This window comes from Schistocerca piceifrons, chromosome 7 (assembly GCF_021461385.2).
Source record: "Schistocerca piceifrons isolate TAMUIC-IGC-003096 chromosome 7, iqSchPice1.1, whole genome shotgun sequence".
Lineage (NCBI taxonomy): Eukaryota > Metazoa > Arthropoda > Insecta > Orthoptera > Acrididae > Schistocerca > Schistocerca piceifrons.
In genome coordinates, this window is record NC_060144.1 from 354,916,142 (window position 1) to 354,929,238 (window position 13,097).

The 13,097-nt window shown below is 37.7% G+C and overlaps 1 protein-coding gene across 1 annotated transcript in view; it reads left to right on the forward strand.

The window, feature by feature from the left end:
- LOC124804616 (probable E3 ubiquitin-protein ligase HERC1) overlaps positions 1 to 13,097 on the forward strand; it is a 790,356-nt gene that overhangs the window by 93,477 nt on the left and 683,782 nt on the right. Inside the window, exon 8 of the mRNA XM_047264817.1 lies at positions 5,813 to 6,084. Coding sequence (XP_047120773.1) covers positions 5,813 to 6,084 — 272 coding nt within the window. The remainder of the gene's footprint in view (positions 1 to 5,812; positions 6,085 to 13,097) is intronic.

The window sequence follows — 13,097 nt, forward strand, 5'->3', positions numbered from 1 at the left end:
TTCCTGTGTCGTTAATGTTTTACTACTGACGGAATTCTTAGTTCCGTGATTTTGTATGGGTATGCACATAGTTTTCTGACTTTTGTTACCTGTGTTTTACTTGCTGTTATATCTTTCTGTTCTGTATATTTTACTGACACTCATCTCAAACTGTTTTTGCGCAGGTGCTAAAGACCTTACTGTTGTGCACCCTTACAAATGTGTCTTTGTCCATGTCTAGTGGCTGAGGCTGCGTGAGGGTGGGTTTTGTCATGCAGCATGTACATTCCTCTTGTCAGCATTCCCCTCCTTTTGTTTTGAATGCTCCTTTTGAGTTTATTTAGGGTCTCACAAAATCATTGATCCCTTTCAGTCCTAAACACTGAGGCCATGATTTTTTTGCCATTCATTATGGTTTTCAATTTTTTGGCAGATGGGAATTAGTGTGATGCCACTGTGCTAGCTATCTTTTTGTCTTGAGAATGTAATTAGCCACCCACATTTCATCTCCTGTCACAGTGGAGTTCAGGAAATTCTCGCCTTCCAGTTCAAGTCACTCAAGAAAGTTACAGGTGCAATTGACCCAATTTTTCTTGCGCTGCTCAGTCAGCCGTTTTGGGACACATCTTGCGCACAATTTCTGGCATTCCAGTGTTTGTATGAGTGTCTTGTACAAGTGATTTCTGGAAAGTTGTACTAACATCTTAGAAGTTTCATCCACTGTCAATCAGCAGTCTTCAAGAACAGTTTCCTCGATTTTTACACCAACTCATCAATCAAAATTGAATCTCTACCACTTCTCTGTTCGTTATGAAAAGTTTTTCTGTTTCCACTAAACACCCTACACCACTTGAAACATCCTCATCCTGTTCATAACTCCTTCAGTGTAAACCATTTTGATTTGCAAAAAATTGTTAGGTGCCATTTGTTTTGCGAGTAGGAAGCAGATCACAGCACGTGGCTCACACTTGGCAGGATTTCTTACCGACCTCTTTCACACAACCGGTCACAGCAATGTGAGTTTACATGCTATCATGTTCCTGCAATGCACAGTCTAGTCAGAAGACCCCCTCCCCTCTACTAATCAATGTTGCCAATCCTCAAAAAACTGCAGCCTGTTATAGTCACAGTACATTTACTTTCTGAACCGCCTCATATGAATAGGATGGAAAAAAATAATAAACAATTTTGAATTTTTTGAAGTGACTGAGCTATTTAGTGGTAATAAAATTCAGACAAATATTGTAAATAATCACTGAAGAGGTAACAGTACAAAAACAGATACAGAGCAGTCACAAACCATAGCTATGTGATATTGAAATATTATTTTGTGAAGGCATTGGGCTTTCAAGTACTGTAAGGATGTAGAGGCCTATCTCACTAGGGGTAAGATAGATACCGCCTACAGGAAAATTAAAGAGACCTGTGGAGATAAGAGAACGACTTGTGTGAATATCAAGAGCTCAGATGGAAACCCAGTTCTAAGCAAAGAAGGGAAAGCAGAAAGGTGGAAGGAGTATATAGAGGGTCTATAAAAGGGCGATGTACTTGAGGACAATATTATGGAAATGGAAGAGGATGTAGATGAAGATGAAATGGGAGATACGATACTGCGTGAAGAGTTTGACAGAGCACTGAAAGACCTGAGTCGAAACAAGGCCCCCGGAGTAGACAATATTCCATTGGAACTACTGACGGCCTTGGGAGAGCCAGTCATGACAAAACTCTACCATCTGGTGAGCAAGATGTATGAAACAGGCGAAATACCCTCAGACTTCAAGAAGAATATAATAATTCCAATCCCAAAGAAAGCAGGTGTTGACAGATGTGAAAATTACCGAACTATCAGCTTAATAAGTCACAGCTGCAAAATACTAACACGAATTCTTTACAGACGAATGGAAAAACTAGTAGAAGCCAACCTCGGGGAAGATCAGTTTGGATTCCGTAGAAACACTGGAACACGTGAGGCAATACTGACCTTACGACTTATCTTAGAAGAAAGACTAAGGAAAGGCAAACCTACGTTTCTAGCATTTGTAGACTTAGAGAAAGCTTTTGACAATGTTGACTGGAATACTCTCTTTCAAATTCTAAAGGTGGCAGGGGTAAAATACAGGGAGCGAAAGGCTATTTACAATTTGTACAGAAACCAGATGGCAGTTATAAGAGTCGAGGGACATGAAAGGGAAGCAGTGGTTGGGAAGGGAGTAAGACAGGGTTGTAGCCTCTCCCCGATGTTGTTCAATCTGTATATTGAGCAAGCAGTAAAGGAAACAAAAGAAAAATTTGGAGTAGGTATTAAAATTCATGGAGAAGAAATAAAAACTTTGAGGTTCGCCGATGACATTGTAATTCTGTCAGAGACAGCAAAGGACTTGGAAGAGCAGTTGAATGGAATGGACAGTGTCTTGAAAGGAGGATATAAGATGAACATCAACAAAAGCAAAACAAGGATAATGGAATGTAGTCTAATTAAGTCGGGTGATGCTGAGGGAATTAGATTAGGAAATGAGGCACTTAAAGTAGTAAAGGAGTTTTGCTATTTGGGGAGCAAAATAACTGATGATGGTCGAAGTAGAGAGGATATAAAATGTAGGCTGGCAATGGCAAGGAAAGCGTTTCTGAAGAAGAGAAATTTGTTAACATCCAGTATTGATTTAAGTGTCAGGAAGTCATTTCTGAAAGTATTCGTATGGAGTGTAGCCATGTATGGAAGTGAAACATGGACGATAAATAGTTTGGACAAGAAGAGAATAGAAGCTTTCGAAATGTGGTGCTACAGAAGAATGCTGAAGATTAGATGGGTAGATCACATAACTAATGAGGAGGTATTGAATAGGATTGGGGAGGAGAGAAGTTTGTGGCACAACTTGACCAGAAGAAGGGATCGGTCGGTAGGACATGTTCTGAGGCATCAAGGGATCACCAATTTAGTATTGGAGGGCAGCGTGGAGGGTAAAAATCGTAGAGGGAGACCAAGAGATGAATACACTAAGCAGATTCAGAAGGATGTAGGTTGCAGTAGGTACAGGGAGATGAAAAAGCTTGCACAGGATAGAGTAGCATGGAGAGCTGCATCAAACCAGTCTCAGGACTGAAGACCACAGCAACAACAACAACACATTTTGCTTCTTCCTTTTTTTCGAAAAATTTTACACTCACTTCGTAAATGTTTTCCATTTGGTTAGATTTAGTCTGGAAAAATATTTCATCTCAGTAGGATGACATTAGCCCATCCTGACTTGAGCAAAGAATTTTATTATTGAGAATTTTAGGTTTTGTAGTTCTTAGTCAGTGTAAAAGTTAATTAAGGATTGCATAAAACCAAAATTAGATATCTTTTTGCTTTTTAGCATGTGTTTAGTATTCTTGAGAATATTTTCTCTTTCTTGCACTCTGGCTACAGTTTACGGTTTTGTTGAACACAGCACAATAAAAATTCCTTCTGCTCCTCATCTACAGTAAGTAGCCCACGAAAATCTTGCACTAATTTAACACACCTTTCAACAAGATCATTATCAGCATTTAACTCTTTAACTATCCTTTAGTGTCTAAATGTGTAGTGCCGGTTGTCCTTGTTGAATGGACATTCTTGAATAAAACTAGTGCCCATACTCCTCAGGTGAGAGAACAAACAGATCTTCGCCCTTACTTGACTCGCTAGTCAACTAATGTTTTCTTTGAAATGAACATGAGATTAAATTAGGAGATGTACATTAATGAATAAAAATCAGTAATAAATGGTGATCAGAATAATGTTAAACTTACCGTGTAATGCTCTATTCAACTCTCCACAAAAAGGAATAATCTCTTTTAAATTTGTAGATGCTCTCTGTCCAAACTTGATACCATTTTAACTTTGATTTATGCATCTACTTCATCAATTAATTATAAGAGAGATAACTGCTCAGATAAATACTACAAATTGTGACTAAATTTCCTTATAGCTGCTTCGAAATTGTGGAATCCATCTTTTTACATCATTTTAAATCTCTTAAGAAGCAGAGATCCTGGTCTGTAGTTTTTACAGCTCTGCTGCTCAGAAGCTACAGGTTGACATAAACACTTACAAAGAAGTGAATGACATCTGTCAAAGCATTTTAATTTTCAATGGATAGTTCAAGTTGTGATCTTAGAAGGAAAAATTTTAAGCTCTAAGTTGCTCTTGCCATTCGTCTTGTTTGATTCAATGCACAATGAAGTTATATTTTCAGCTTTTTTCCCAAAGTCTCCTCCCAAAAACATTATACAGAGGTCCATGAGTTCACAGCATCATGTCCCACTGTGGGTTAATCTAATTCACTTTCAAAAAAATCTAACATCTCTTTAGTTTCTGTCTCATTAAAAAACAAGTTCACAATCTTGTTGCTAGTGTGAAAGCTACTGACAGTGATACTTTTCCAGTTTTCTTTCAGATGAAAAACTGGTATGTCTGGGCTACATGTTACACCATCTATTTTACAATCAAATACACTTAGTTTAGCATTTACTGGAAGTTTTTCGTTTTTTGAGCTTGTGACATTCAATGCTGGCAACAGTTTACCATCACAGTGAACAATAAGAACCCAGGGATATCATTCCTGAAAGCTGATTTTATTGTTTCAGACCATTCTCCTCTCTTCTTCTGTCTGATTCTGTGATGAGATGATTTATTAATACAGAGCTCTTCATTATTTTGACCAAGCACCTCGGCTGTTGCCAGAAGAGTGTGTGAGCCTGTTACACTAAGCTAGCTTGTATCCAAGGCAGCTGTTGATTTTTCAGTAATAAAATCTTGGTACTGCACCTTGCAGTGTTCTCCAATAAACTATTCTCAGAAGTAAATACCAAAAAATCACCATCATCATTGTCAATTTATCTGAAGCTGAAAATTCCATATCTGATTCTTTGGATGATGATGAAGTGCAGCAGAAGATGTAGAAGTAGATGCTGCGGTCTTTAGTTTCTCGTGCCTTTTCTCTTCCTTCAATTTTCTCTGCTGCACCCCTTCATTATATGCAAGTAGAGAGTCTACTCCTGCTAGGTAGCCTTTATGCCCTGGCTCTTTCTGTCAAAGTAAAAACATCCCGTCTTCATCCAAACTGATTGTTTGTTGAGCAGTGGCAGGTGCTATAGCAAATAAATTGTTGAAATTAGTTATAAATTTCTCTTCACAGCACTTAAACACATCTTGACACATTTTTGTGATTTTCTCAACTCAGAATGCAGGTTAATAACCTTTTGTGAACAATGTTGATTAGCTCATGTTGTAATTCTTGCTTTCTCCATAAATATAATGTAATTGCAAACCATAAGATTAGCACTTTCACTACTGGTTAATTTTACTTCCCGTATGTTATAAAATAAAACTTCCGGCATTTGTCTATTTGATGGTAATTTGTGTGCAGTTATTTGGTGTTTTATATCTCCAATTAAAAACACATGCTCCTTGCCATTGCATAATTAGTGTGAGATATTAGATAGCGACTGGAAAATAAGTACAACACGATCAGTAACAAATAAACAATTGACACACATGCTCATACTGAAAAGCGGAGGTGATGTCAGTGTGACATCAGCAAACATTTGTGTTCATGTTGGCATTAGTTACAGTGCTTCGATCACAAAAAAATTTTGTACAGCCATGTTTGAGTAGCCCAAACAATATTGGTGAGTGAGCACTCAAAAATATTGATCCTGTTTGTTCTGCCTCCTGTTGTAACAGGTTTGTGTATGTTCCACAGAGTTTGGTTATCATAAATGGTTTTGTTTTGTTTCTTCAATTTCATGAGAATGAAACTGTATTTGCAAATAAATGTGAAATGTTATATTTTGTCACGGTTGTTCACAGGTCATGGTGACTACAATGGTCGCAGTGTCCCTACCTTAGTGAGAGATCTCACTGGTGTTGGACAGGTGGCTTGTGGTAGTGCTCACACAATTGTGCTGTCTGCTGATGGGCGTACAGTGTGGTCCTTTGGTTCAGCAGAAAATGGAAAGTTGGGGCACGGTGACACACAGAAAGTGCCTCGTCCGCGTATCATTGAAGCACTGCAGGGAATGTGCATTCGCAAAGTTGCTGCTGGCAGTCAATTCTCTCTTGCATTGACAGCTAGTGGACAGGTCAGTCTTGAAATGGATGCTTTTTGAACTTTACTGTTGTGGAAATTAATACTACTGCACACTTTTATTAAAGAACCTATAGTCATTCTCTTGATTGATAGTTTTTAAAATTGTTCTTCCACAAATCCCATACATGTTTTATGAATTTTTTTGATAATGACCAAATACTTCAAAGTAAAATTTATGTAAATTGTGCTTGAAGACCAATATAAACAAAGCCTTTTTTTTAAGGTGTACAGCATAAATATAGTTTAGAGAATGCGTTTTAACTTTGCTGTACTGAATGTTGAAATAAATATGTAACACTCTACACAGCAAAGTTAACACACATTTTCTAAAACAAACAAAAACACTAGCCAACATAATTTCAATGTATGACACCCATTTAGAATGTTGGATAAAATCCAGGTTGTACAAATTCCAGAAACAGCATTTGGGTGCACACCTCTAAGAGTTGATTTATGAAACTTCATGGAGCCACTGTTAATTTTGAAGAAGAAATCAGGACAGTATAGTGGAGATGGTACTAGCTACCATCTTCAGAGTTTCACCAGGTACCTGTGTTATGAGTAATGATAAGTGCAACTGAGAAAAATGTTATAACTTTCTTATAATCCATTCACAGAGATGAATTAAATTCCACCCTCACTACCATGTAAGATATTTTTGAGGTCTAGTAACTATATCTCTCTCTATCAAGTTACCTTCCATTAGGGGTGTGGATGCACTCAATAACTGTGATATGACTTTCAAAGTAATGGAACACAGGAATCAGTCATCCTTTCCTTTCAGGTTTTATTAAAGCAAATCTACATTTCGGCTAGTGCCTAGCCACTATCAGTGCTAATAAATACATGAAGTACAAAGTCAGGTGGGAGTATAAAAAGTTACAACTCGTGGCATAACCTATATTGCTTATACGTTAGATTACTCACCACTATTTCGTAGTTTCAGTACATGTCCTAGTGCGTTAGTCCCCTATTGTTTGGACTTCTGTCGAGGTTCTTTCAAGACTACTGTATAATGAAGGTAGGCTTTGTGGAGAACACATTGGTTGACTGTATGGCACGTTCTCCATATGAACTACATAATACGTAACACTCATAGAAAAGCAGTTATGGTCTCTGCTAAAAAGCTTCAAATTTTCATTGGAATAACACAAAATACAATACAAGCAAAATTATTTACATTGCTTTCTGACTTACTGCCATCATTAACAGTAAACATAGAAGATGTAAAAAATGCCAGGTTCACTCCTAGTGAGCCAATTGGTTTTTTATTCTTTAAAACACATTGGAAACAGCAGATTGGTAAAAAAAATTAAAAATATTTACAAAAGACAAGGCTGCATATGCTGTATGCTGTGACTGTTAGAATTGATTTGATTTAAATATTTTTCATTAATCTGTTGTACCAATTTTCTCTTTATTTAATCATCGGAACGAGGTATGTGGTGTTCCTCTTACTTACTGAATACTTCATAGATGGCGTAAAATGTCAACAAGATGGGTAGTTCGTGTGATCTGCCATTTCATTACGAATCTAAAGAATACTAATCTTTGTGCCACTTCAAATAGATTTTAGTTAAAAATATATTAATACCAACACAATGAATTGCTGTTGTTAATAACGAATCAAACAATGGGAAATCCAGAATGGAATGTAACATTATTATGAAAAGGGAAGTTGCTACTCACCATATAGTGGAGATGATGAGTCGCAGGTAGGCACAGCAAATAGACTCACAAATAAAGATTTGGTCAGTAAGGCCTTCATAAAAACAGATGACACACACACACACACACACACACACACACACACACACACACACACAAACAAACCTACGCAAATGCAACTCTGACACACAAATGCAGTCTCAAGCAAATAAAACCACACTGTGAGCAGCAGCACCAGTGCATGATGGGAGTGGCTACTGGGTGAGGATAAGGAGGAGGCTGGGGTGAGGAGGGGAAAGGATAGTAAGGTAGGGGTGGCGGACAGTGAATGGTGCAAGTTAGATGGAGAGCAGGGGAGAGGTGGGAGGGGGGTAGTGGAAAAGAAGAGAAGTAAAAAGACTTGATGTAATGACTGAATAACAGTTGTATATTGCTGGAATGGGAAAAAGGAAGGTGGTGTGCGGGTGAGGACAGTGACTAACAAAGATTGAGGCCTAGAGGGTTACAGGAATGTAGGATGTATTGCAAGGAATTCAGAAAAGCTGGTGTTGGTGGGAAGGATCCGTATGGCACAGGCTGTGAAGCAATCATCGAAATGAAGGATGTCATGTTTGGCAGCATGCTCAGTAGCAGGGTGGTCAACTTGTTTCTTGGCCACAGTTTTTCGGTGGTCATTCATGCGGACAGACAGCTTGTTGGCTGTCATGCCTGCATAGAATGTAGCATATTGGTTGCAGCACAGCTTGTAGATCACATGACTGGTTTCGTATGGACCTGACTTTGATGGGATAGGTGATGTTTGTGACCAGACTGGAGTAGGTGTTGCTGGGAGGATGTATGGGACACGTCATGCATCTAGGTCTGTTACTGGGGTATGAGCCATGAGGTAAGAGGTTGGGAGAAGGGGTTGTGTAGGGATGGATGAGTATATTGTGTTGGTTCAGTGGACGGCAGAATACCACTGTGGGAGGGATGGGAAGGATAGTAGGCATGACGTATCTCATTTCAGGGCACAATGAGAGGTAGTTAAAACCTTGGTGGAAAATGTAATTCAGTTGCTCCTGTTCTGGGTGGTACTGAGTTACAAGGGGAATGCTCGTCTGTGGCCGGACAGTGGAAATTTGGGAGGTGGTGGGAGATTGGAAAGATAAGGCACAGGAGATTTGTTTTTGTACAAGGTTAGGAGAATAATTAGGAACACAATGGATAATGTGGTGCATAAAGTGAAACAAGGACATCATTATAAGATTGTGAGGTTGGAAAATAAGGCAACAGTGATTACTGATGGTTGTGTATCAAGTTTGACTTCTTCTCAAGAGTGCTGAATTTGATTAACATTTTTTTTTTTTTTTTTTTTTTTATCAGAGGTAAATGGAAACGTTTTGTAAGGGTATGAAGTATAAAGTATACAGGAAAATGGTTTGCAGGGCCATAAAAGACACAGTAGTCCATGCTAAGTATGCTGTTGATTCACTGAAAGTGCCAAAACTTGATCAGAATAAGATATGTTTAGCGATTAATGATATTATTGGGAATGAGACAAATAAACCTGTCCCCAATTCTATAAAGGACAAGAGGGTTATTGAAAGTATTAATTATATGCTTTCTAAAGTTGATGCCATAGTAACTAGGGCAGACAAAAGGGAGAACTGTTGTGACTGTTGCAAAAGATATCTATGTTGCTAAAACTCTAAAATTATTTGAAGGTAATAATATTAAGAAAATCGATAATGGTGTAATGTCCGAAGCTCAGTAGAAATTGCTTATTTGTTTAAAAACCTGCAGTGAGATAATATCACCAAAGGAGCTATGAAGGCTAAAAGTGATGAACCCCCGGCACCCACACTTAGGGCACAAATAAAGTTACACAGAGACGGCTATCCGATATGTCCTGTGTTGGATGGTAGGAGCAGTCCTTTCTATAAAGTAGCTGGAAAATGCCTGCGCTTTCTTAAAACCCACTATAAATTCCACAACCAATTATGTATTAAAAATAGTTTCAAACTTATCAATAAAATTAGAAATACACTAATAACTGATGAAATGAAATTTGTTTCTCTGGATATCATCAACTTATACAGAAATATATCTATTGACAAAGCTGTGCAGGTAATTCAGTATAATTTAATGGAACAAAACAAGCTTTCTAAGATGGAAGTAGAAGAATTCATGCGGCTATTTACCATTATTTTGAAATTTCATTACTTTAAATTTAATGTAGACACTGTCTTAGTATGGGGGGCTCAATAAGTGGAAAGCTTGCTGATATATAAATTAATTACTTAGAAAACAGATTCTTTTCTGAAAATCCATCATGGGCACACAAAATTTACACTACTTTAGGTATGTACACTACCCTCCATAAGTTTGGAAACACCTAGTAATTATAGACAATGGAATGGGAATACAGTATAAAAATGCATTTTGTTGTTTTCCAAATGTTTATTAGGCTCAAATAATGCACAGGAAGATGCAACAATTAAATTTTCGATTCCTCAAAATAGCCACCCTTTGCTTTCATTACTTCCATGCTCACCCTTGGCATGCACTGCATCAGTTTTGCCAAGGTTTCAGTTGGAATTAATCTCCATTCTTGCTGCAGGACCTTCCACAATTGTGACCCACTCATGATTTCCCATTTTCGGATCCTCCTGTCCAATTCATCCCATAGCAGCTCGATTGGGCTACAATCAGGGGACTGGGGTGGCCACTCCATGTTTTTCAGTATTTTACAAACCTCTACAGACTTCACATAGTTTTGACACAAGCAAGTCGTATATTTCGGGTCATTGTCTTGCTGCAAGACAAACCCTTTCCTAATCAGATGCAAACCAGATGTCTTAGCATGTCTCTGGAGAATGGCATGACAATCGTTTTGGTTCATTTTTCCATCTGTTTTCACCGAATCTCTGACTTTATTCCCTCCAAAGGATCCCCATACCATCACAGAACCCCCTCCATGCTTTACAGTTGGAATTATACAATGAGGATTCAAGCTTTTTTATGGGGGTAAACGGAGTACAAATTGACGATATTTACTTCAAAATATTTCAAACTTGGATTCATCAGTGAATAAGACTCTTTCCCAATCCTCTGCAGTTCAATGTTGGTGTGTCTTAGCCCACTTAAGCCTTTTCTTCTTGTTAACAGGGCGCAACATTGGTTTCCTTGTTGCTACATAACTTTGGAGGCGTTGTCTCACTGTTGACTCACTCACCGGTGTATCCCTCATTGCATTCAGTTCAGCAGTCAATTCACTGACAGTTTCTAATCTGTTACATTTATCATCCACTACCAAATACTTTTCCTGGCATTCTGATATTTTCCTGGGTGCTCCTGAGCAAGGATGATCTCCATAGGAGCCTGTTTCTCAATGCAGGTGTATGGTTTTGACAACTCCGCTGATGGAAATCACCAGTTTCTTTGCTATTTGTTGGACACTATTGCCTTCTTGTTTCAAAGTGATTATCATTACCCGTGATTCATAAGGAATCTGGCACTTTGGGGCCATGTTCAATTACTTTTGTGGCGTGCTATACCTTTATGCAAATGCAACTACAAGTGAACAGAAATGTAAACATCGTACCTCTACATAGACATGCAGTCTACTTGCACAACCTGGCATGTTTAGTAGAACTGCTTTGACAGGTAACATTGGTTTACATCAATCGTAGCAATACTAGTAGGTTCCAATATGTATGTATATGTACAATAATTAAGTGTACAATACTTTACGTGTAATTATTAACCGTTATTTGAGCTTGCTATTCCATATTTTAATCAATAACTCACATAGATCACCTCCATATTGCTCCATTGTAATATGCAGCATGGTGTTTCCAAACTCATGGAGGGCAGTGTAGATGATACACTACTGTCAATAAAGGGTAAAGGTGATGTCATCAACTCTATAGTATCCGTTTCTAATAGCTTGCATCAAACGATTAAATTTACATGTGAGATTGAAACAAGTAGATCTGGTACTTTTACAGATCTATCAATTCAGAATGAAAATGGCAGACACACATTTGTTATCTTTCACAAAGTAGCTTGTAACGACAGTGTTGTGGATTTTACGTCAAAGCACCCAGTTCAACATAAGAAGGCATTTTTCAATTTTGCTATCTATTGGGTGTTCAAAATTCTGTTGTCAAAAGACGAACATGATGATAAAATGGCAATAATCAGGCACATTGCAAAAGTGAATAACCATCCACATGAATCTGTAGATAGGACATATATGAACATAGTTAATAAATACAAAAATAATATGACCCCTTACAATAAAGAAAATACTAAGCATGTTAGGTTATGTTACTATGGAAAAATGAGTACAAGGAATGCAACTGTCTTCACTTAGGATGTTATTACAACATACTTTAGATGCAAAGAATCTGTTTCATGCTTCTGGAGTTTATAAAATTGTTTGCTGGACAGTGGAGCCTATTACGGTGGCTAAACTGGAAGGAGGCTGGATATGAGGCTTGGAGAGCACATCACATTGGACAAAGATGCCATAGAGAAATTAAGAACGGCTCCTTATCTACTTACAACAAAACATAAGTTGCCGACTTTGGCATGTAATGTGAAGTTGCTGCATAAGGGTGAGAAGGACAGGTCCTTCGACCTCATAAAATAGCTACAGATCTTCTGCCATCACAAAATGTTAGTTGCAACCTGAGATTAATGATCAGATCATTGTGAAGAGTGTGCAATTTTGGGAATTGTTTGAGGGCTGCTTGCTGGTAGGCAGTGAAGCATGTGACCCAGGGAGTACGAAATACCTCCTGCTGTCTTGCCAATCTGTTGCATTCATTAACATATTGCTGTATGAGTATGATTGTTATAACATTGAACCTACAGAACTTTTTCCAAGTTACATTAGTTTAGATGCATGTGCCTTGTTAATAACACAAATTCAGCACACTGGTTTTATTGTACCTATAATTAAAACCGATTTGAAGTGAAACAGAGATTAGTACTCTCTACATCTGTAATGGAATGGCGAGTCATGCCAACTATCCATCTTGCTGACATTTTGTGAATCTGTGATATATTCAGTGAATAAGAGGAACCAATATACCTCATTGTGACAATTAAATAAAGAGAAAAATAGTACAAAAGTTAAAAAACATTGTTTTTTGTAAATGTTTTTAAAATTATTTTTACCAATCTGATGTTTCCTAAGTGTTTTAAAGAATAACAAAAACAACTGGCTCACGAGGAGTGAAACTGGAATTTTTTTTTATCTTCTGTGTTCACTGTTCAATGTGGCAGCAAGTCAGAAGGCAATGTAAATAACTTTACTTGTATTTTATTTTTTGTTATTCCTATGCA